Below are 22131 nucleotides of genomic sequence, written 5' to 3'. Positions count from 1 at the left end.
TGGCATGGAAATGTTCAACTTCAATTTTTTTGCATAGGAGACTTGCCTTTTTTTCTTTCCTCCTGTTTTTTGTACCACTCACTGGTTGTCTCAGATTAAATTAGTCTGCAGGACTGTGTTATTATCTCATTCCCTTCCTCCCCACCATGCTGTGCTTTCTGTGTCCTTACGGTTCCTTACATTGCTCAGCAAAGGCTCTGTTTTTTAAAAAACTAAATAAAAGTGAGAAAAATAATTGCACAATAAATGACAAGAATTACCTTGAGTACAGAGGACTGTCAGAAACTGCTTTTCATGCTGGATTTACACAGCAAGTACTCATCTGCTGATCTTTTCAGTTAAAGTAACATACAATATTTGTAATCTCATATTTAAAATCACCACTGTGAATCTGGTCCGTAGCTCTGCTGTGCAGCCTGCCTTATCTAGGGAGTTCTGGCTCAGTGGGTGTGCGGCATGGTGTCCTTTTGATTATTTTTGTGAGTTTGCTTTTTAAATGTTTGAATGCAGAAGCTTTAGAATGACTTGGCTCATTGTGAAAATGAAATTGGCAGGAACATTGTTTAACAAATTTGGGAGACTTTCAAAGCTCTTCATATTGGTATTGCAGATTTTAGTGATTCAAAGTGTAGCTGGGTAACGTTTCCACCTATCAGGAATTGTACATACGTTAATTTTGGAAATAAGCTCATTTTAAGATATTTAAGATATTGTTTTCAATGCAGCCAAGTTCCTGTTTTCTTACAGAAAAGCATGATAAAAGTCCCAAAGCATTCCATGAGATATAAATGGACTTGGCATATAGTTATTTTCTTGTGATCTCCAGTCCAAGTTCCTGTTAGTTTAAAAGGGGTTTTGATTACACATAGTTGTATGCCGTTTACCTGCATATCTCAAGAAGCCTCTTACTCTACAGTGATTTGGTTAAAATTCAGGTCTATCCAGTGTTTTACAGAAAATATATTTTTAGCAAGTCAATCCTTGAACTCAAAATGTTCAACTGATGGCTCTTGCAATATAATATTTGTTGGCATCAGCTTGTGAAAACTGCAGTAGTTGGTGGAGACCTACTATTGGTATCTGGTTTAAGATCTGTTTTTTTCCTCTGCTTAGAAAACTATTGTGCACAATTCAGTATTAGTTCACATCTAGTGGTGATGCCTTGACAAATAAAGAGTGTAAATAGGTCAGCTTTTTTAAAGCATGCCTACAATTTCTCTGCCTTTGAGTTGGGTTGTACAAAAAATAGCCCTTGGTCCCATGCAAAATGGTGGGGAGATTTACCAGCCCAAAGAATATACTGGGTATGACTTTTCACATTGCTGTCATGGGAGAAGGAACAAGAGGTAGACATGAATGTTGTATCGGAAGGTCAAGTATGTCACCAGCTGGCTCTGTTAATTGTTTTGTTTGTGGATGTAAGAGTTAAAATACAATATTGTCCTTTTATGCTGTGGAACACCCAGTAGTTTAAATGTCACATTCGTTGTCTTAATTGTCAACAGTCAATCTGTGGTACTTGTTAACTTTTCCTTTGGAAATATTAGAGTGAACACTTTTTTACGAGCCTTGGTGCTGTAAACAAAGTATTGCTGTTTGTTAACCGTCGATAAAAAAAAAGCTGTACTGCTTTAGTGAGGCATCTCAGTGGATGTTTCAGGTGGTGCTCTTTTCTGCATTGCCTGGGAGTGGTGGCTGCAGCAGCACGTTTATTGTTGCTTTCCCAGAGGAATGCTCTCTGGTTCGAGGGCCTGTCGTTAGGGTCACCATCTCTGGGCCTCCGATTTCCTGGTTGGTTTTTTTTCCTGCTTGGGTGCCTGTCTGCGTTCGGGTGCTGAGATGGGAGGAGGACAAGGAGCAGCAGAAGAGTGTGTGTGGGGCTTCGGTGTGGGGCTCTGGTTTATGTGTAAGAACAAGTAGGTGGCTCATGGATTGGTTTTGTAGCATTGATTGCATTGGTTCACAACTATTTGCAGGTTTTCATTGGTGTGTTTTATGGCTTTTGTCTGCCAGTTATTTCCTAGTACCTGTCAGCAAATGCTGTCTTGTAGATCGTGTAGCTCCCAGCCTTGTCCGCTTTCTCCCTTCTAGAAACTCCTCACCCTGCTCAGTCTCTTCCCAGCCTCCTGGGCACAGTTCATACCCATCCCAAGCACTGAAAATGGGAAATAGGAGCTGATCATAAAAGACAATGAAGAAAGGTTTGATATTATTTCCAACCTCGTTCTTTCCCATTTAGTAGGAATTACATATATGCACATATATGTGTATGTATATGTATATAAAATATTTCTAACGTATTCAGTGAACACTGTTGCTTAGCTTGCAAATTATTTTCCTTACAGTTTTACCAACAACAATAACTGTTTTAAGGTTGAAATTTTAAAAGTGACATGACTTCAAAATCCTATTTTCAAAAATGTCTCAAGCTCTTAGAAACGTAACTTCATGGCATTTCCTGTTTCTGTATGCTCTTGAAGGATATGGGAGGTAGACTCCTGAATTTCTAAGTCCCTTTTTCTTTAAGCTTCACATGAAGATGTGTTTGTGACTCTAGTTTCTAAAACTCTGCACCATACATCTAGATGGAAGTGATAGAAATGGATCATCTGTTTTCAAAAGTGTTGGGTTATTAAAGCATAATCAATTGATTATCATCTATTTTAGTAGTCATTTTAATCCAATTATATGTATTTTTTTAATTTTAATCTTTGGAATTCATTAATGAAAACTTACAGCATTGCTTGTAGCCATGAAAAATTAGATCGAGTACACCCTGCCCTACTTAAACTGTGTATTAGCAAAGCTACTTTTTCCTCAAGAAATATTCTTTTTCACAGCTGACTATGACTTTCCAAATGCTTAGGAAAAAAAATCTCCCTAATTGATAACCAAAATGTAATCATAGTCGGATACTTCCAGTTTGCATTCAAATAAGGTATTTCTCTGTCTAAATAAGCTTCCCTTGGTTGATTATTCATATTGTAGTTCAAAATGTTTAAAAATGAAAGACAGAGTTGGATGAAATGTAGACTACTTAATACAGTGTGTATTTAATATAAAAGTCATGCATTATTCATCTTTGCAATTTGAATAACTTTGAATTTAGCATCCCTGTTCTTCATCTTTTCCTTTGATGAACAATTAATTATTAAAATATAATATTGTCAGCATATGGCACAAAAATCCTTGAAAGTGTAAAATGAGCTTCGTTCTCCTGCCATCCTTTGATAAAGGGATACTCCATATTCTCGTTTTCTCACAGAATGTTTATCCAGCATCTTAAGTGATTCCATCATTCTAAATAAAAGGTTATGAAAGTCAAAAATAGTTAAATTGTTAATTTTAACTGAAAAATTCTTCGTTAAATACAAAGAAAGTGTGCCTTTACCTCCCATCTATTTCATATATAGTCATTGGCTGCTAACGCAAAAAGGATGTTTGCATGTTCAAATACTCTTTCAGAGTCGTAGCGGTCCACTGTATGCTCAGCTTCCATATAGAGAGAGACAGTTTCTTAAATAGAAAACCCATGTCATTTCACTGTGAAGATGCGTGCTGCGTTTGGAAATCAAATCCTGTGACTGAGTTTGCAGTTTTTCTAACCAATTTTTCCTGTATAAAAATAAGCCAATCAAATTAAATACGACCTTTTGCTGTGATAATGACTTCTTGATTAGAATCTCTTTGAACTTTGGCCAATCATATGTATTTTACTATTTATTATCTAAGCACATTTTTTTCCCAGAGGCATGCTATGAAGAGGAAAAAATGTGGTTTATTATTTGTCACCTTTTTGGAGATGCAGAAGTGGTTGATATCTGCTTGGATTAGAAGGAAAGAAATTGTTAATGAAGAGATTGCAGTATTTGACTTTAATAGAACTACTCATATTTCGGAACGCTAAAGGCTATGAAAAGATTGCACGCCTGTTGATATTGTGGGGAAGAACAGAAGATGTCTGAAGTGCATCGTCTGTTTGCACCTTGCAGCAGCAGTGGGGGAAAAAAATCCCCCTGATTATCAGACTGCTGCTCAGAGGTATAGGCAATCTTGATTTGATCAAGACTTCTAGAAAACCGTGGGATGCTGTGGAAGTGAATTCTGTAGACTTCATCCTTTTTCTTTTCCTTCTGACTTTGGAAGATGTCTGTGTCAATCACCAGCCTACCTGCTTCTCTGCTCTGCTGCAGGGGGAGCAGGCTTGCTTAGCAGCTCTGACGAGACAGAAAGAGAAGAGTTCCTGCTACCCGAATGCGGACTCTTGTTTGAGGCACGAAGAATACAGAAAGTGAAGAATAGAGATGTATGGGAGAGCCTCGTGTGTCAGCATGCCCTGAGGCAGTGAACACCTTTGCACAGGCTGAGAGGGAGCTTTGGCCTGTGAGTCAACATAAATTGCAGAGGATAAATGCTCAGGAATGGCAGGGAAATTGTCTTGCCTGCAGCTGTTCCCTCCTTTCATTTATTTATTTTTCTTCACAGTGTTAAATATTACCAGCTTGTCACTGTTAGTTGAAGCTAAATGCTTTCAGTGCTTAGGTTTGCATTTCAGGCTGTCCAAGGAGCTTCTCAGAGGAAAGAGGTTGTCCCCGGACTGCTGGACCCTGGGAAGGAGTTTCTCAGGTCAGGGAGAAGAGGCAGCCGGTTTACCTCTGAAACAGGTTTCTGGTGCTGTGCTTCCTGCACCCAGCAGCAGCCCCGGCAATGTCCGTGTGGCCGGGCACAGGCAGTCCCAAATGAGCACCAGCTGGACGCTGCTTCGAGCATCACGTTGAGCTTCAGAGGTGCCCTGCAGCCCTGCTCCGCAGCTCCTCCCCTGGCAGCTCCCAGAGAAGTTTGGCTGAGCACCACGGCTCTGCCTCCACCATCTCAGCAACCTGCAGATGGATTGACTCTGCTCCTCCATCCCTTTCCCTCACCGCTGGGATGGGATGGAGACACTACCCGAGGGTCTTTGGTGGGGCAGCAGCAAGCAGGACCACTGGGGCCCACCTGTGTCCCCGCTGGGTCTTGGGGAGCCCTCACGGCCGTCAAGCTGAAGAGCCATTTGTTGAGTGCTGAAACCACTGAATACAGTGTTATTTCTGTGCTAACGTAAACCAATGGAATAACAAGGGCATTTCACACCTGCACATGTTCAAAATAGGAGCGTGTGTGTTCAGTATAGGATTGACTAGCATTTTGGCTGCTCTTTTAATAATCAACACCTCAACTCTTACAGAGCCTTCCCGATAGGGTGTTTTCACCTTTCATTATATATATATGATAAAATATGTTGTTGCCATTACACCTTGTTAGGCTGCCTATCAATGTGATGTCTGTTTTAAAGACATGTAAAAAAAGTGTAATTCTGCTTGTCAATCTTCCCTGCAGAGAAGGAGACCTTTCTGGATCCCTTTGTGCTGAGGGACCTTCTGCCGACATCGCTGGGGAGTTATTACCGCTACGCAGGTTCTCTGACTACTCCTCCGTGTAGCGAGATCGTGGAGTGGATCGTTTTTCGGAAGCCTGTTCCCATTTCTTACCATCAGGTGTGTTTATTTTGTTAGTGAAGTCCATCTCTTGATTTGCCCTCTTTAAGACAGTGTTTTCAAAACCCGCCGTTTTAATTTTGAGAACAAAAATGTTTCTGTTGACAAAAAAGGAAGTGTCGGTGATATTTTTTTTTCTCTTAAGTAAAATTGTTTCTGAACATGAGCCATCAGTCTTAAGAAGACAGTACAACATGAAAACCAGTTTCCTTTCAGTGATTTATTTGGTATTGTTTTTGTTAAGATTAAATTAAGCTATGGTGTAAATTTTTACATGGAATTCCTTTTTATTCTTTTTAATTGAAACTTTCCTTTCAAAGTAAAGTGAGTGATTTCAGTTCTGCTCAGATTTAGTAATTTGAACTAATTACATTAGAAAAGACATCTTTCCATTAATTCTCCATGCTTAACTGTTTTTATAACACAGTAAAGCTGCCATTATGTGCTCAGAGAGCTGGTGCACAAATCTTTAAAATTAGCACATAGCAGCTTTTAATGCAAATAGACACGATGCCCGTGATTTGTCTGGGGAAGAAAGCTCTCGATAAAGTAATGGCTAGATGGAGTCAGATGTTTGCCAGTTAAGTGTATTTTGACATTGTAAGACTGTTGTCTTTAGAAAGCCGTCCTGCTGAAGTTAGTCTCTCCTTTTATTCATCTGGCATAAGCCACTGAAAATAAAACTTTTTAAATACACTAATTCTGTAAAGCGTAAGTGAATAGTTCACTAGGTGATTGTGACTGACAGATGCTGGTTCTCAAAGATTTCAAAAGGGTGGAAGGCGATCACCGTGCCCCTGCTCCAGGCTTTTGCTCATGTTTTCTAGATCCTATTGCTTCTCCCGTAGACCCTTTCTCTATTTTTGAAGGGCTGCGTTCAAAACTGGTTGCAGCACTTCAGCTGGGGCCTTCCCGAGGCTGAGGGACATGGCAGGAGTCATGTGTCCGGCCACCCCTGCTGGTGTTATTTTGCCTTTTTCACAAAAGCTTGACGTTATTGCCTATGTTCAGCTCCTGGTCAGCAGGAAGCCTTTCGCTAGAGGCTTTCCCCAGAGCGCTCTCTAGCAGCGCTGAGCACTTCATGTGTTCATGCAGCCCGCGGTTCTGGCTGAAGCGTGGGACTCTCTTTGCACATGGTCCCAGTTGAATCGGACCCTTTGTTTTTTTCAGGCTATTTCTCTGATTGTCAAGATCATTTTGAATTCTGTCCTTGCCTGCAGGATACTTGCAATCCCTTGTAGCTTTTCACTACATCAATAAGTTTACTGTTTATTATTTGGTGGCTGCGAGGCCTGGCCCACGCTCAGTTTTATACCCTGTAAACGCATCAGGTGGGTCATGACTTCTTTTTTCTTTTTCTTTTTTAACAAATGCAAACAAACTGATAAATACCAATTACGGCCATCACTATAATGGTATAAAGGTACTTTATCCTGGCATAGCTTCTTTCCTGTGCTGTACAATAGTAACTGTGCCAAGTCAAGCCTTTAAAATTTGGCGTTGTGCTGCTTTATGCGTGCATGTGTGGTTGAAGGGCTGGGAATTCTGTGTGTAGACAGACTTTCATTGATACTACAACACATGTGGAATAAATAATAGTATTCTTCCCCTTGGCAGCTCTAGATGGGTGTATTTTAAGAGCCTGCCACCCTGCCATTGCTATGATTATTATTTGTTCCTCTAACAGAAACAGTGCAACATAATCCATTGCCATAGTTCAACCTTCTTTATCACAAACCCCGTGAAGCAGCCTGTAATCCCAGAGGAGGAAAGTGATATTGTTTAAGCTTTGTTGCTGTTCCAATTAAATCCTTGCTTTTGTGCAAAATACCTTGCTGTAAAAAGGACAGTACTGAAGTGGTCCATTTGTGGAGGCTTCTCTATTTTATTCTCGGTGCTCCATCATCGTCATCTTTCCCGATAATTAGACAACAAAACAAGACAAGCCGTGTCACCCTGCAGATGCATTGTAAAGCTAAGTGCATTCAATGACCCAAAGCATGGCATTATCTCTTGTAATGCATACCTCAGAGTATCTCATTGAGCTTATAACAGTTTCAGTATTTTTAATTGCCATTTGTATATCCAACCCTTAGAAAACTGTGCACATCAGGCTTTAATGGTTTGTAATTACATGACTCGGAGTTTTAGATCAGGTTTCCCTGTATCTACAATAGTCTTACAACAGCTTTTCATTTCTTCTTCTGAACAGGAGCTCTTGTACTCCTTGAAGAGCATGAATGTAGCTCCTTGACTGCAGCTCTTATAATATTTTTTTTTTTCTGGCAGCTATAGATAAATTAATTTCTCATTTGTGGTAGATAATATTTTAATAGTAAAAATGAAGTTGAAATGACTTATATATACTTCAACACATAAAAGGGGAAGGTTAAAAATCATATTTGAATTGGCAGTTGTTAAAATGCAATTATACCTCCCCAAGGTAGCATGGCAGAAGAAAATATTTTAAAAGTTCTCTCTGAAAGTTTAAAAATTCAATTAATGTCATGCATGTATCAGCCTAGAGACTTGACTTCAGAGAAGCAGTTGCTACCCAAGTTCTTGAGCTTTTATAAAGTAACCTTAAGCCCTGTTAGTTGGCTTCATCAAAACTGCTTCCAGTGCATGAAGTGCAAAAGATATGTAAATATTCACATGAGTTTTGGTCTGTGCTTGTATAGAAGGTCATAGCAGGATCATCTGTAGTTGGTTTTTTTCTTAAGACAGAAGTGTAAGGTAATAGTCCCTTTACCACTTTCTTAACCCATCTGTCAATGCTTCTGAGGGGCTCCTGCTAATAATTAGGAAACTGTTTTCAAGATTTTTTCAAGGTGTTTCTCTGAAGAATCAGAGAGGGAATGCAGTTGAGAACCAAGGAATAAGGCATTCATCTAAGGTGCAGAAAAAGTACAATCCAAATCCCACCATCAGTACCTGCAAGGCTGGAAGCGGTACCTGAGCTTCCTGCCAGCAATGGGAACTGGTCGCTGGCTGTCACCCCTCCCTGCTGGTCACCTGCTGTCCCTCTGCCTCAGTTTCCCTGCTTGTACAGTAAAAGTAGTTGTGATTAAGGGGAAGCTACTGCTAAAAATGTACAAGCCTGAGTTGTGCTGTTATCTCAGAGGTGATTGCCTGTAGCGGGACTCAGTTCCCTTGTTTGTGTATTTTAGTGCAGAGCTGTCAAATTCAGGATTAGAGCTGTGAGGTCCATCCTTTCTCCCTCCCACTATCCATGCACTGCTCCCACTGATAACGTTCCTATACATATCTCCATTAGCTGGTTCAACGCACCACCCACTCCAGGGTGACTTACTTTTGAAATGAAATGTGTAAAAATTGACTCTTTCCTGCCCTGAGGGTCAGAGAAGTTTTACAGATTTCAGCCTAAATAACTAGCATCGTCAAACCCAGCAGACTGGGCAGGCTGGACAGCAGCAGCAAAAGGGGGTTCAGACTGCTGGTGTGAAGGGAAATTAAATAACAGTAGTGAGTGCCTCTTGATTCAGTGGGTCAACTGAGGCTACAAAGATAATTTTTCCCAGTTGCAAGTTTCGGGACTCTCACACACTTCTCCATAGCTTTTAGAGTAGATGCACTTAATGAAAAGTGTGTAGCTTCAAAGTGACCTGTCATTAAGCTACAAATGTAATTCAAGTCCCTTTTTAAAGTCTTGGGCCAGATTCTGTACTCCCCAAATCCATACTATCAATATATGTAATTGATGCTGATGTAAACAATATCAGGACTGAATCCTTCTCCGCTCTGTCTTGCTCAGTCTTTCCAGCAGCAACATAACTAATTCTAGTTCTTGACCGGAATGATAACAAGCTATTACTAAATGTTATACTGACCTTGATAGCTGTGAGAAAGACATCAGCTGAAAATGTTTTCACCTTAGTTTGGTAGAAATTTCTTTCTAAGAAATAGTAAGATATGAAGTAACAGAAAAGTTTTCCAATTACATTTCTTCCTTACAGGTTAATACATTTTATTAAAAATAGCTCAGATCTGAATCCAACAAAAGAAACTTATTCCCAGAGGAGTATATGCTAACTGTGCCTAAATACATTCATTCTGTGTTATTTTTTTCCACCCTGTAGTTAGCTATCAGAGGAAACAGTGGTTGGTAGGGAGGTCAAGACACTTGGAGCTGGTAGTCCTGAGGTTGCTCCCTTCTGCTACTGACCTGCTGCTGGGCAAGCCAGCTCACGGGTTTTGGTGTCCATCCTGTAAAGGTGTGACAACTGCAGTGACCTCCCTGTGAAAGTGGTGCAAGAGCTGTCTGTGAAGCTTAGCCTGGCAGCTAGACTTCGTGCGGTATTCTGAGAGAAGGTAGCTTCGCCCTGTCCTGGAGAAGGCTCTTGAGGTGGAATGACCTGGAAGCGCTTTTTGACGCGATACTGCGAAACAAAACAGTGCCAGCGGTGAGGAGGGTTTGGCGTGGCTGTGTCACGCACGAAATCCTTCCAGAAAAGGGGTCTAAGGGCAAATGTTTCCTTGCCCATGACAGACATCCACAGATTGCTAGAAGGCCTTCTCCCTTGTTGGGCAGGATAAGCACTGTGCCGAGATAAGACGGTTGGCAGTGATTTCAGTGGACAGCCTGACTTCCCATGTGGTTTATCAGTCTTGGCATCAACATTTTACTTCCTGCCATTTTACTTTCTTATCAGCCACCCGGATTTCACCACATTGTTTTTCTAATTAACGTCCTTTCTCTCCCCTGCCACGATGGCTGCCATCAGCTGGAGGCATTCTACTCCATATTCACCACTGAACAGCAAGACCACGTCAAGTCTGTGGAGTACCTGAGAAATAACTTCCGACCACAGCAAAAACTGAACAACAGGAACGTGTCTAAGTCTGCCGTGAAGGATGCTTGGAGCCAAGATATGACAGACATCTTGGAAAATCCACTCGGCACAGAAGCTTCCAAAGGTAGATTACACTTACGAATTTTGTACTTGACTAATAGAATTTTTTTTGGTCTACTTTGTCATCAAATGGTGTCAAGGATAGCCATGAGCTACCAAAGAAGTAATGCAGGTTATGCAGGCATTCCTCGTTGCTGTGTGTCAATTAATTAACTAATACTGTGGGTACCTGCAATTACCTGTGAAACTCACTGTCGCAAGGTGCCATGGCAATAAAGCCCCAGAATGTGTGAGTCTCAAACTGGCGATGTCCCTGTTTCTGCCAACTGGCTGTAGGGCCTTAGAGATGCCTGACAAAGGGGAAACATGAAGGGACAAGGTCAGAGGTAAAATTTCGGCCCCATTAGCACTGACTCATTGGGTGTTTGAATAGGAATAGAGTATCCAGATGTGGCTATGGGTTTCATTTTTACAGTAACAAGACTTCTGAAGAACCGTTGACCTTTTAATTCAACGTTTGTATCAATCTGCTGGTAACAGTGATGGGGGGAAAAAACCTCTTCCTTATAGGCAGGTGATTTTCTCATGTCTTGCTGAAGTGTTTCATGTGTCTTTTTGTAGAGCAGCTGGTGCTTGCTTCTGTCAGACACTGGATAATGAGCTGGATGGACGGGGGTGGGAGAGAGGTTGCAGTCGTTACGTTGGCACAGACAGCCCTGGCTAGAGGAGCGCATCAAAAATTCTGAGAAGTGTGTACTGGATAAAATAAGACTAGAAATAAATATCATTTACTACCTTTATTTGCCTTTATTTTATTGAATGGTGTTATTTATAGGTAGGAGGAATGACATGCACTTCCCAATCTTCAGTCTTGAGAAGTGCTTGATGCTTAACCAGTTCTGGGTAGAGGTAAAGAAGAGAGGGGCAGTTTGCCAGAAGGAAACAGCTGAGCAGATTTACAAGCTTCCCTTTCGTACCTGGCATTTTCACCTGGCCAGGCACAGAGAGCGTAGTTTTTAGAGGATGTGAATCATGAAAACAGCTGCGTTCAGCAACCTCACCCTCCCAAGAGAGTGCTGGAAGAGTGTATTTCTCAGGGCTCATTATTCTGTGAGCATGCTTATTTATTTATATATAATATACACGTACACAAACCTCATGTACATTAAAGGCAGCCTTGGGACGGAGAATTTACATCAGAAGTGAGAAGGAGATCTTGGGAATGAAGTAACCCTGCTATGCTCTGGTGCTCTGGCCTGCAGTTTCCAATCAGTGTTTTAACAGCAACATGTGTCAATATTTATTTCTTCAGTTATATCCTGTGTACATATTACCCAGAACAGTGATGAAAGTTAATAGGTTACGTTATGTTAAAAGTGACAAAACTGACTAGTTTTTATTTTGAGTGCAGCCAAGGTACCTCTGGTACATGTGGTATAATATTCAAAGACATTTTACTGCTTTGGCCACATGCCTGCATGTTTCCTCGCCTCACTGGATGGTTTTTAAGATTATAAAAATGCTTTAGGTGATTTTCAACCCCATAGTAAATAGCTGAAACCCACAATTTTGACAGAGCATTACAAACGCTAAGGTCTGTAGTTAATGGGCTGATCTTGAAGTTGGAAGTGTTGATACCGAAGGAGCACTTGAATAACTGGAAAGATTCGCTTTGGCTTTGATCTTTAAGAACTCCAAGGCCCGGATTCAACCAAGTGCACATGGCTTAGTTAGCATGATGTGTGAGCCAGTCTACAGGAGCAAGGGAGCCGCATAACCGTTAGTCCACGTTTAGATAGCTTGGTACCTGGGTGCTTGACACCTTAAATACTTGGGGGCAGGTTTCCTAAGCAGGTTCTCTCTGGGTCCTCTCCCATCATGTCCAGGTGCTGTAATGCTCTGTACTCGTGCCTGCCTGGGAATTTCAGCTTACGACATGCTCAGGAGAGACCCTCAGGTGGGGGGCATGCATTTCTCGTGATCTGACAACATTCAGAGTGCCAGGGATGATCTGACAACATTCCCAGCATGGCAGGGATGATGCTAGAGTCAGTGAATTTTTTTTTTTTTTTTCTCTTTCCCCTTGAGCTTTTGCTATAGGAGGCTAATGGCTGGGCAGCCAGTCTTTTTGTACCGGCTCTGTCAACTTGTCACTTTTTGGGTTGTGTGCACACCAGGGGACACTGAAAATAGGTGCATTTTTTTCATGAACTTAAAAATAAATAGGTTGCTGCACTGTTGCTAACACAAAATGGATTGTAGCGTATCCTCCAAAGGTTACAGGAATGAGTTATAGCTGTTCCAGAGATACAACAACGTGGATGTTTCTGGCCCCTTCTTTGACAAAGGTGAACAGTGATGATGTGCCTGGTCCACTGCACATTCTGAACTACTGACATATAAATAAAATGAGTTGAAGTCATAATACTTGAGTGAAAGCAAAACCTATTGTTTATTCAGCTAGTAAATACAGTACCTCTTTATATAGTGTCACTCATGCAAAAGTACTGAGGAGCCGAGTGCATGGAGCGCTTCTCAGCCAGACAGTGTAGCATACAAATATAGGCGTGTAGGGTTAGCATAACAAATTTATTTTATGCAGATTCTTCTGCACACCTCATGGTTGCATCTCAATGCTTTCCACATAGCGTTAAGCAATGTGACCAATGGCTGTCACATGTTGGCTCTTGTGTACCCTCCCCGTGCTTAGATTTGTGTATTGTAGAGAAAGGCAAGGTCACAGAATTGGGTCTTTCATTTGCTGCAAGGTGATATGGTTTGTGATGGTCTTCAGCTCTGGAGGGGAAGTTTGGTTTTGTTTGTCGGTGTGAATTTTTGCAATTTGTTTCCTCTGTCACACTCTATTAAGTCTGTGGGCAGTATTGCTGATCTAGAAAACAGTGTAGCATTCGTTATGTAAGCCTTTCTTGTTTTGGAGGAAAATGTGCCCAGAACAATTTGCATAGTGTTCAGAATAATTTTCAGAATTCCCTGGTGAATAGGGAATTTCAGATCAGCACAAAGTGATGCAGCTCGCCAGTTGTCCATTGACAAACGTGCTATCCTGAACAGTTTGGCACCAAACACGAATGTCTTTTCTCCCAGCTATCAAAGCTATCTCAGGTCACAGAACCATGACCAGTAGCATAACCTGCAGGTACACCGGCGGAAAACTTACTTCTCACTTTATGCCAGTTTTCATGAGTATTTCCTTAGCAAAGCCCTGTAAGTGGTGGCATTTGGTAAATACAGTGTCTTCTGGGAAAGATTACTTTAGGTCAACCAAGACTGTCAGTGCATTTGGATCCAGTTTGTTAGCCAATATGAATGCTAACAGCCTTTTGTTTTGCAGTTACTCTCCTCTCCCTCCTCTTTTTTAATTTCAAACAGACAATGAATGGAGGAGTGGTGTTTTCAATCATCAGAATACAAGATGGCGAAAATATTTTAGCTAATTTGAAATAGTGTAGAGGGCTAATTTTTCACTTGGGAATGAAAACTCCAGTTTTTCTTTTGTGTTAGTATTTAGCAAGAAGAGTTTTCTTTGGTTCCATTATCTCATTCCTTCCTCCTGTTGGCAAAAGCTGATTTAAAACAGTTCTCTTGAGGACTGCTTGTACGCTTGGGATAAAAGCATATGCATAAGACCTTTGCTGAATCAGAGCCCATGAGCTGAGCTTGATTCTTAAGTTGAGCCTGGAGCTGTTTCAAGAAGCCATACAGGTCATCTTTAAATATCTTATTTCTGAAATCTACCATTCAGGATAAATACTGTTCAGCTATGTAATTGCAGCAGTGGGTGGGTCGATAATAAACCATCATACATCAATATTTTTTTAAGAAGATGAAACTTTCAGAGATTCAAGGTATACAGTGGATCATGCTGTTAAATCATGCAGATCATCAGGCCTGTAAAATTTAACAAGAGGGCTCACCGGTGTTACGGTACTGATTTATATGAAGTTTTGAAAAGTTCCCTGTACAGACATATTAAACCAGGAATGTATTTGTAAACTATTCATCAGTGACAGTGGCAGCATTTGATTTTTTGCACGTGACCATCTCTGTTAAAATTGCCTCCTTCTCTGGCCTGTCCTCTGTGGCTCAGGACTATATTGCTCTGTCACATCACATATTGTGCTCCTGCCTTTTCATGGGCTGCTTTCAAGCACCTGTGCTAGAGGGATTGCTGATTATTTATCAGTTTAATAGTGTACCTTGCTTTTCAGGGACAAATAGGCAGAATTCTTACATAAAAGTCCATCCAGTTCAAGGACCTGAGTCTGCGTGTTCCTTACTACTTTCACATGTTGTCCCATCAAGCAGAGATGTAGTTACAAAACATTACCTGCTTCAGTAAAGGTGTAGGCATGGAAACCAGGAGGAAAAGGTGTTTCATTTCCTTGTTTCAGGATGTACCCCATGTGCAACAATATTTGCCTATTTTATTTTGCTGCTGATTAGGACCATCAAATGTTACTTCTTTATGTTTTTTAGTGCTGAAAAAAAAACCCCAACCCTTTAACCTTTCTGTCTCATTAAACGTGCTGCAAGCCTTACAACACTTAAACGAGCATCCCATGTGAGGGGCTCTTGACATCAGAGTTTTCTTTCACAGATGCCTGATTACTTCCCCAAAGGTGTCTGATTACTCTTTGCTGGAGTCTCAGATGATGCTGTTGCCCATCAGTGGGAATTCGCCTTAGAGTACCATCTTTAATTATTATCCTAGACTAAGTTAAATAATGAGCAGTCATAAATTCACTCTAGTAAAACTTAGCTTTGGACTCTAAATTAACAGCTGGGACATTTCTCTTGTAGTGTACAGGCTATCATTTTCCTTACTATTCTTTGTTGTGCGGTAGTGATACACAGTTTGGAAGTCCTTGTAACTTAATGCCGCTAAAATGTGGATAGAAGATATTTGGATTTTCCCTCCCGTATGCTTTGCACTGGAGGCATGGCTCGAGCTATCGACCTGCAGTCAAAAGTACAGCACTGCTCAAGCAAAGCAGTTTAGTTCTTAGTGAATTCACTGGTTTGTGGTTCCTGATACCAGAAATGAAGCTAAGGCCTCCTACGAAGGCACTGCCTCTTCTGCATGGAGTGTGCCTCCACTGCAGCAATATCCAAAGTTCTGGAGATTCAGTGCAGTGACATCATCATTTTGAGGCAGATAGTTTAGAGCATTGGCGGCAGTGTTTCTGAATGAGAACAAGTTATTTGTCTCATTTATAGCCTCTGTTATTACTCTCAGTAATTTGTTTTTGCTTTCTAAATGCCCATGTTTTATGAGAACTCTCTCAAAACAACTTTGCAGTCTCTTCATGCCCTCAGGTTCTCTCTGGGAGGCCAAAAAGAGTGTTAGGCAAGAAAAGTTCTACTCTTGCAGAATGTCATTTATATATTTTAGTCAAACCTAAATGACCACAAAATAGTCTATAGCAGTAAATGTAATCTATCCAAAACAACAACATAGTAACTTGGGATTGCTAAAGCAACATGATAACTATTTATTTTCTTTAAATATCTTGGGGAAAATGAAAAAAAGCAAGAACCTTTTTTGGTTAATTTACGAAATGTTTACCATTACAGTTGATTGTTCTTGTCCTTTGGAAGAATCTTGGAAGATTTCTTTATAGATTAACAATTCCTTCCCAGTTTCCTTGTATAACCAGACTTTTCCTACTTTTCTTTTTGATTTCATTTTGTTCTAAAGATTATTCTTTCCCAATTCCATTACCCTTTAATCAGGTCAGGACCCTACTACAGCGTGCTGGTGCAGATGAATCAATGTATCATTATTAGGATTTCTGTTGGTGTAGCAAGCCTGGCTAGGTGCGAAAGGTTGCACTTGAGGGTGGTAACGCCGTGCTGCTAATTGCTTGCCCTGCATCTTCTTTGCACTATAGACCTGCCCGGCTGCCGCTGTGCCTCAGTGCTCCAGGTAAATGTACTCACCTATTGCTGCGAGAGTCTCTTTTGATGTGCACCTCGAGGACCTGCTGTAATCACATTTTAGGCAGAAATCAGTGTGCTCCTTCTGCCTATCTCATCCCTTCTACCTCATCTGTGTTTTGCTCTGCGATGCTGGGTCCTCGTGTATGCAGTTGTCTTGGAGCTTGTCATGCAAAAGCAGGAAAGGACAGGCTGCTGCCTTCTGGAGTCTCAGATCACTCAGGTGGAAGGCAAAGCGTTTCAGGAAAAAAACTGGCCCATTTTGATGGGGAATCAGGTACAAAAAGTTGTGGTACATATACCTCACATAGGTCTCACGCTTCCCCTCGCAGTGGCTCTGTTCCGCAGGATTCTGTTTTCACCTGTAGTAATTTCTGTGGGGTTGTAATGTGAGCAGCGCATGTGTCTATGCCTGAATGTAGTGGACAGCTTACCGGTAGATTTATTAATAAACAATAAGTAACTGCTTGCCCCTGTTTAGAGGTTATAAAGGGCCCAAACCAAAAGAGCAAGAGGAATTGAGTGTGAAAGTTTAAGTATGGTTTGGGTTCACAGCTGCCACTAAAGCTGGAAGGGAGCTCGATGATTTATTCCATTTATACCTGCAGGGAATTCCTTTCTGCACTGCCTACCTCCTGGTCCAGCTGTTTGGCCCACAGAAGTACTGATTTTAATTTCAGTCTTGACAGTACTTTAGACCATGAGTGCCTGCAGCTCATCCCTTGTGTTGGAAAAAGCCTCCAGAAGCTATGAAAGCGAAGCTGCTTTCCCGGTCTGATTTTGGGCATCCCTCAGGCATGTATTGAGATGCTCTACTAGCCCTGTTGGCTTGTTCTTCCCGTGCTCCCCAGTCCAAGCAACCCTCGCCAGGGCTTTGGAAAGGGTGGCTTGGCTAACGTGGCAAATATGTGTCCTGGCAGGAAATCCTCCTTTCTCCCCCCGTTGACGCAGCACATGCCACTGAATGTGATGACACGTGTTGTATCAGACGCACTGTATAAATAAGGAGACAGGCGTACATCTTAAACACAAGTCACCCTCTGCATGTACATGTGCATGTGTGCAATATAAACACAAAACTTGCAGGGCAGATCCTTGGCAGACATCAGCGTAGCCCAGCACGGCACCTGATGGTGCAAGGCTGATCTGCACCCGCTGAGGATTCAGGCCACAGCTGTAGAAACAGTATTTGTGAAATATATGAAATATTTGGGCTCAAACATAACGTAGTAAAACACACAGTCCATGCCTTTCAGTAAAATAGGGTCTGTTGCTGTGATGCCATGGAAACTCAAATGCTACAAAGAAAGCCATACAGGAATGAATCCAAATGCTGGTTGTGCATTCACCTCGGGAAACAGGCAGGCAGCAGAGGGGCAAAACCAGCTTGCCCAGAGCCCCTCTGTCGAAAGTGCCCCATGTGCCGGTTTGTTCGTGAGGTTATTTCACAGGGCTCATAAAACAAGTGTAGGGTCTGTTGGTGTCCCTCATACCTTAAGAAATAACCCTGTCTGTTTGAAGCATAGTGAAAGGTAAGAGCAGGGAAGATAAATAGTCTGTCTCCTAGCTACATTCTGCCTGTGGATTGAAGTAGATCAACACAAATATTTGTGTGTACGGCATGCTCCGGAGCCTGCAAATGCCTGCTGGCAAAGTGCAGGCAAAGGTAAAGGAAAAATGTGTGCTTCTCTTTAAAGCAATTATCCTTATATATTAATAATGTCATTTATAAGCACTCTGAGAAGTTAACAACGTACACTAAAGCAAAGCAAAAAAATTGCAAACGTTTAGTAAAAGGAGAAGGGGGAAAATGTTGTAAGTATGCCTCTTAGCACTTTTCTATGTATTAAAGCCTGTGTTGTCTCTGCGTATGATCCTCGTAGTCTATTTGTTATCCTTTGGGAGCGCAGCCCTCGCTGAACTCTGAGATTGAATCCGACAGCCCAAAGAATGCTGCCGTTTGTTATGGATCGGAGGCTCTTCCCAAGCACCTCCACTGAGTCAGGCCGATGCAAGGTAGCTGAATCTGGCACTACATCAATTACCTTACCATTACACTGTTGGCATGGCACTGAAAGCAAGTGTGAGTTTTCTCATGGCAGTATAACCCATACTTCCGCATTTCAGGGCTTATTTGAAGTTTTGAGGGTCTAATAATGAGAAGGAATACATATGTGTGTGTATATAGGTATAGATATAGTTGAAAGTATTTTTCTTCCTTTTTCTGTTGGTGGCATCGCTTTTGTCTTGTCTGCAGTCAGGTTCCTGGGGGCTGCAGGGCTGTGTGAACTTGGTGCAATATTTTGCCGACAGCACAGGCATCGATTACAGTTTTCAGGCTTCTCTGGCATCAGCTGGGAAACTTGTGGCTGAGTTGGGTGTCATTACAGCAACAGCAAGAAGTGGTCCGTCTGTCCTGCGGGACTGGCCCTTCCAGCTCCTTCCCAGTGCTGGGGCAGAGGGGAAAGAAACACCTTCTCTCCCCCAAGAGCTCGGCCACCAACTTGTTTGCCCTTGTGGGGAAGAAAGGCATGAAACACCCATATTGACCTCTCAATTTCTCTCCCACTGAGCGTGTGGGAAGAAATGCCCCACCTACCATCCTCTGTGCTCCTCCTCTGTGAGGGAGAAGCACTGTTCCCTGCCACTCGTCCCATGCATATCCAGATCAGTGAGAAAAAAAGAGAAGTGAAGCGCCTCTCACCTTACAGCCAGGAGCTGCCTTCCAGAGCAAGACAAGACCCTTGTCCAGGTCTTTTAGCTACCTCTGAGCAGTCCTGAGCCAGTAACAGGCTATGGGCACATCCTGATGCCAATGTTTTCTCCCTCTGCATATGAATTGCCTTAGAAGATCCCTGCCCACCTCGCCGTTGAGGGATTCAGGACTTCACTGGCACCTTGCTTTTCTGTGCTGAAAATTATCAGGGTTTCATCACACAACATGTATCCCAAGGTACCAAGGAGAGGAACGGCAGTTTTGCATTGCTGAGACATGCAGCAGGAGGGAGAGAGAGTGGGATTTTCCAAAAGAGGGCATAGCACAGCTAGAAATAACTGCCTTTAAAGTGGTGACATTTTTATGCATGGAAGAGCTAACTTAGAACATTTTTAGAGGTTTTTATAAATCCCTCTGAGCCCAGTGCCACCGGATTCATCATATGAGGCACCTGTTTTACAGGGAGAAGGTATACAAGCAATAACCAAATATACAGTTCTTGCACTCTCTCAAACTTTCCCTAAATAGCTCTTTTTGTAACCGCAGGTAGCATATGCAAAAAGCATGATGAAACCCAGAAAGTTTGGCTGCTTTTGCATTTCTGTCTTTGAAAGAGAAATGTAGGCTGCTTTTAAAAGAAAAGAAAAAAAACCCTGTAATATTCTCTTACATGCCCTTTCTGCATTCATGGGTGTGTCTTAATATCAGTGGTTAATTTTTGCAAAACAATAAGCCCCCTTTTTTTCTTTCAGCTCTCTGAAATAGAGCTGCCAGGAGCTTTTGGATTAAGCTTTATCAGGCTTCAGTTAGGAAAGCCTCATGGAGGTTACGTAGCCAAATACAACATACAAATCAAATTATGGGAGAGATGAATGCAGAGTTGTTAAATTAATTTTGTTTGTTCCAGCCCATTGGAATGTTTTTAACATGAAGAAAATAATTCTCTGCTGTATGGCTGGTCTGGCCAGCGCTTAGGACTGTATTAGCATGCTACATTTGTCTGCGAGTGGCAAGCAGGTTTTCTCCAGGCTTGAGCAAGCCCTGGAAGGCAGGGCTAGCCAAGATGCTGGCTTGCCCCCTGCCTTCCCCAGCGGGCTGATCTGCAGAGAAAAGACTGTGTCAATCTCCCAGACAGCCCCACACATGGCCAACAGCTGGAAACGCCGGCTGAGGCTGCTCCGTGTCAGGTCAGAGGGCTTCCTCCAGATACACCCGTGCAACCCTCTCACTTCTGCAGGACTTTTCCATAAGGCAGGAGCCGGTGTGTTTGCCATGTTCCCAGTTCAGGTCATCCCCGACAGGAGGGTGAAGGGGGGGTTCGCTCCGAGAGGTCCGAGGCATGCCACGCGCAGGGCATCGCTGCCTGCCACGGGGCGTGCCCCGGGTACCGCGAACGTGCTTGCCTGTTGAGTGCCTCCGAGCTGTAGCCCTGTGGCCCCAGCGAGGTTTTTCAGCCTCCAGGACTCCTGGTGCGGGTGGTCTGCTAGCCAGGACGCAGTGGCTTCAGTGTGCCACTCGAATTACGCAGGCCCAGTTGAGGTATGTCTCTGCTTAGTGTTGCACTACACCGCAGAAAGACATCCTGAAAGACCCCTCAATATTTTTATTATCCGTTAGGATCTGAATTTAAAAGAGACCGTTAGTCATAATTTTTCTAAAAATAGCTGAGATCTGCTATTTCAGTGTGAAATGATACTGGTTGTTGGTTTCAGTTCTTTTTTTTTTTTTTTTTCTCAAGCAATCATGAATTCACAGGGTTTGGGGCTTTTTTGCTTATTTAGCCTGGTTAAAAAAAAAAAAAAAAGGTGAAAGTTTGTGTTTCTCTGTAGCGTGTCCTGATTCAATTCAGAGGAAGATGCAAACTTCTGCCTCCCTGTCCCAACCTCTTTCTGCATTTCTATTTGTCCTTCAGCTGCACATTTTGCAAAATCAGTAGAGGTTCTTTAGCATTTAAAAAAAGACAGACGAAAGCAAGGAGCCTGCAATTCTTTTAATCTTCTTTCAAAAATCCAGGGCACACAGAGTATTGAAAGGAAAATTAGATCTCTGGAAAATGCCAGTTGTTTTATAGATGGTCAAATCATTACACTTTTTTTCTTGCCTTTCAGACATTTGCTGTTATTATGTATCACTTTAATTAAATCATCAAATTGAATTATTGGATCAAATTTTTTTTATTCCACTGTGTCCTGAGCAGGTTTGGTTAAATTAATAAAACCATATGTTTCATTTTATAAAAAAGATTTCTTTTTTGCCCATTCATAAGCTGTTAAAAAAAAAAAAGTGGCTGAACAGGGGAGGTTGGTTATTACTTAATTACATCAGGTACTGCTATGTGCCTTGGAGTAATTGGAACAAAGTCATACTAAGTCCTGAAAATTTTGTTATATTTACTGTGAAATAGCAGTATTGTAAATTCAGTCTCCTTTTAGCTGGCTGTGAATGAGGTTTGTCCTGGTCAAAACTTGTCTCAGTGAAGTCAGTGGGGTCACTCAGCTGCTTAAAAGTGCTCATGACCTTCTTGGATCGGGGTGCAGGGTCAGGGAGGGTCTCCTAACTTTGAGCCCGTGAGTCTCCTATTTACCCTTGGGAAATGCCCGCTTCTCTCCTCTGACTGGCATGAGCTATTCTGAATGGCATCAAAGCTGGCTGCAAAGAGTGGCATGGAATAGAGGACATGACAGTCCCCTTTTCCTAGGGCAGCTTGGGGTCCTTGTCTGAGAAACAGCTGGCTACCCATGGTTCAGAGGGGTATTGCAATTAAGGTAGATCTCTCTGTCTCTCATGAAGGTTAGCTTGTTGAATTATTTCTAAAACAATTTGATGCATGATTACTTTAAATATATAAATCTCTTCCTGTCCTCCTGGAGGAGGAGGACTGGATAAGACACTTAGGTCTGGGTAGTCCTTCACCCTGGGCTCCTGTCTCTGATGGGATTTGATTAGGTGGAGAGATAAAGGCTGGCCTGGCATTTTGAAGCGTAATTCTGTGACGACAAAGGGCTTCAAAGGGGGCAGTTATGATTTATTGGTGCAGTTATCAATAAAC

The 22131-nt window shown here is 42.0% G+C and overlaps 1 protein-coding gene across 4 annotated transcripts in view; it reads left to right on the top strand.

Annotated features, from left to right (window-relative positions):
• Positions 1 to 22131, top strand: part of PTPRG (protein tyrosine phosphatase receptor type G) — a 412532-nt gene that overhangs the window by 305443 nt on the left and 84958 nt on the right. For all 4 annotated transcript variants that reach the window (XM_069811972.1, XM_069811975.1, XM_069811971.1 and 1 more), the window contains exons 7-8: positions 5377 to 5534; positions 10280 to 10472. In XM_069811972.1, the coding sequence (XP_069668073.1) occupies positions 5377 to 5534; positions 10280 to 10472 (351 nt within the window). The remainder of the gene's footprint in view (positions 1 to 5376; positions 5535 to 10279; positions 10473 to 22131) is intronic.

This window comes from Haliaeetus albicilla, chromosome 24 (assembly GCF_947461875.1).
Source record: "Haliaeetus albicilla chromosome 24, bHalAlb1.1, whole genome shotgun sequence".
Lineage (NCBI taxonomy): Eukaryota > Metazoa > Chordata > Aves > Accipitriformes > Accipitridae > Haliaeetus > Haliaeetus albicilla.
The sequence above is the reverse complement of the archived record's forward strand: the minus strand, read 5'-3'. Positions and strand labels throughout refer to the sequence as shown.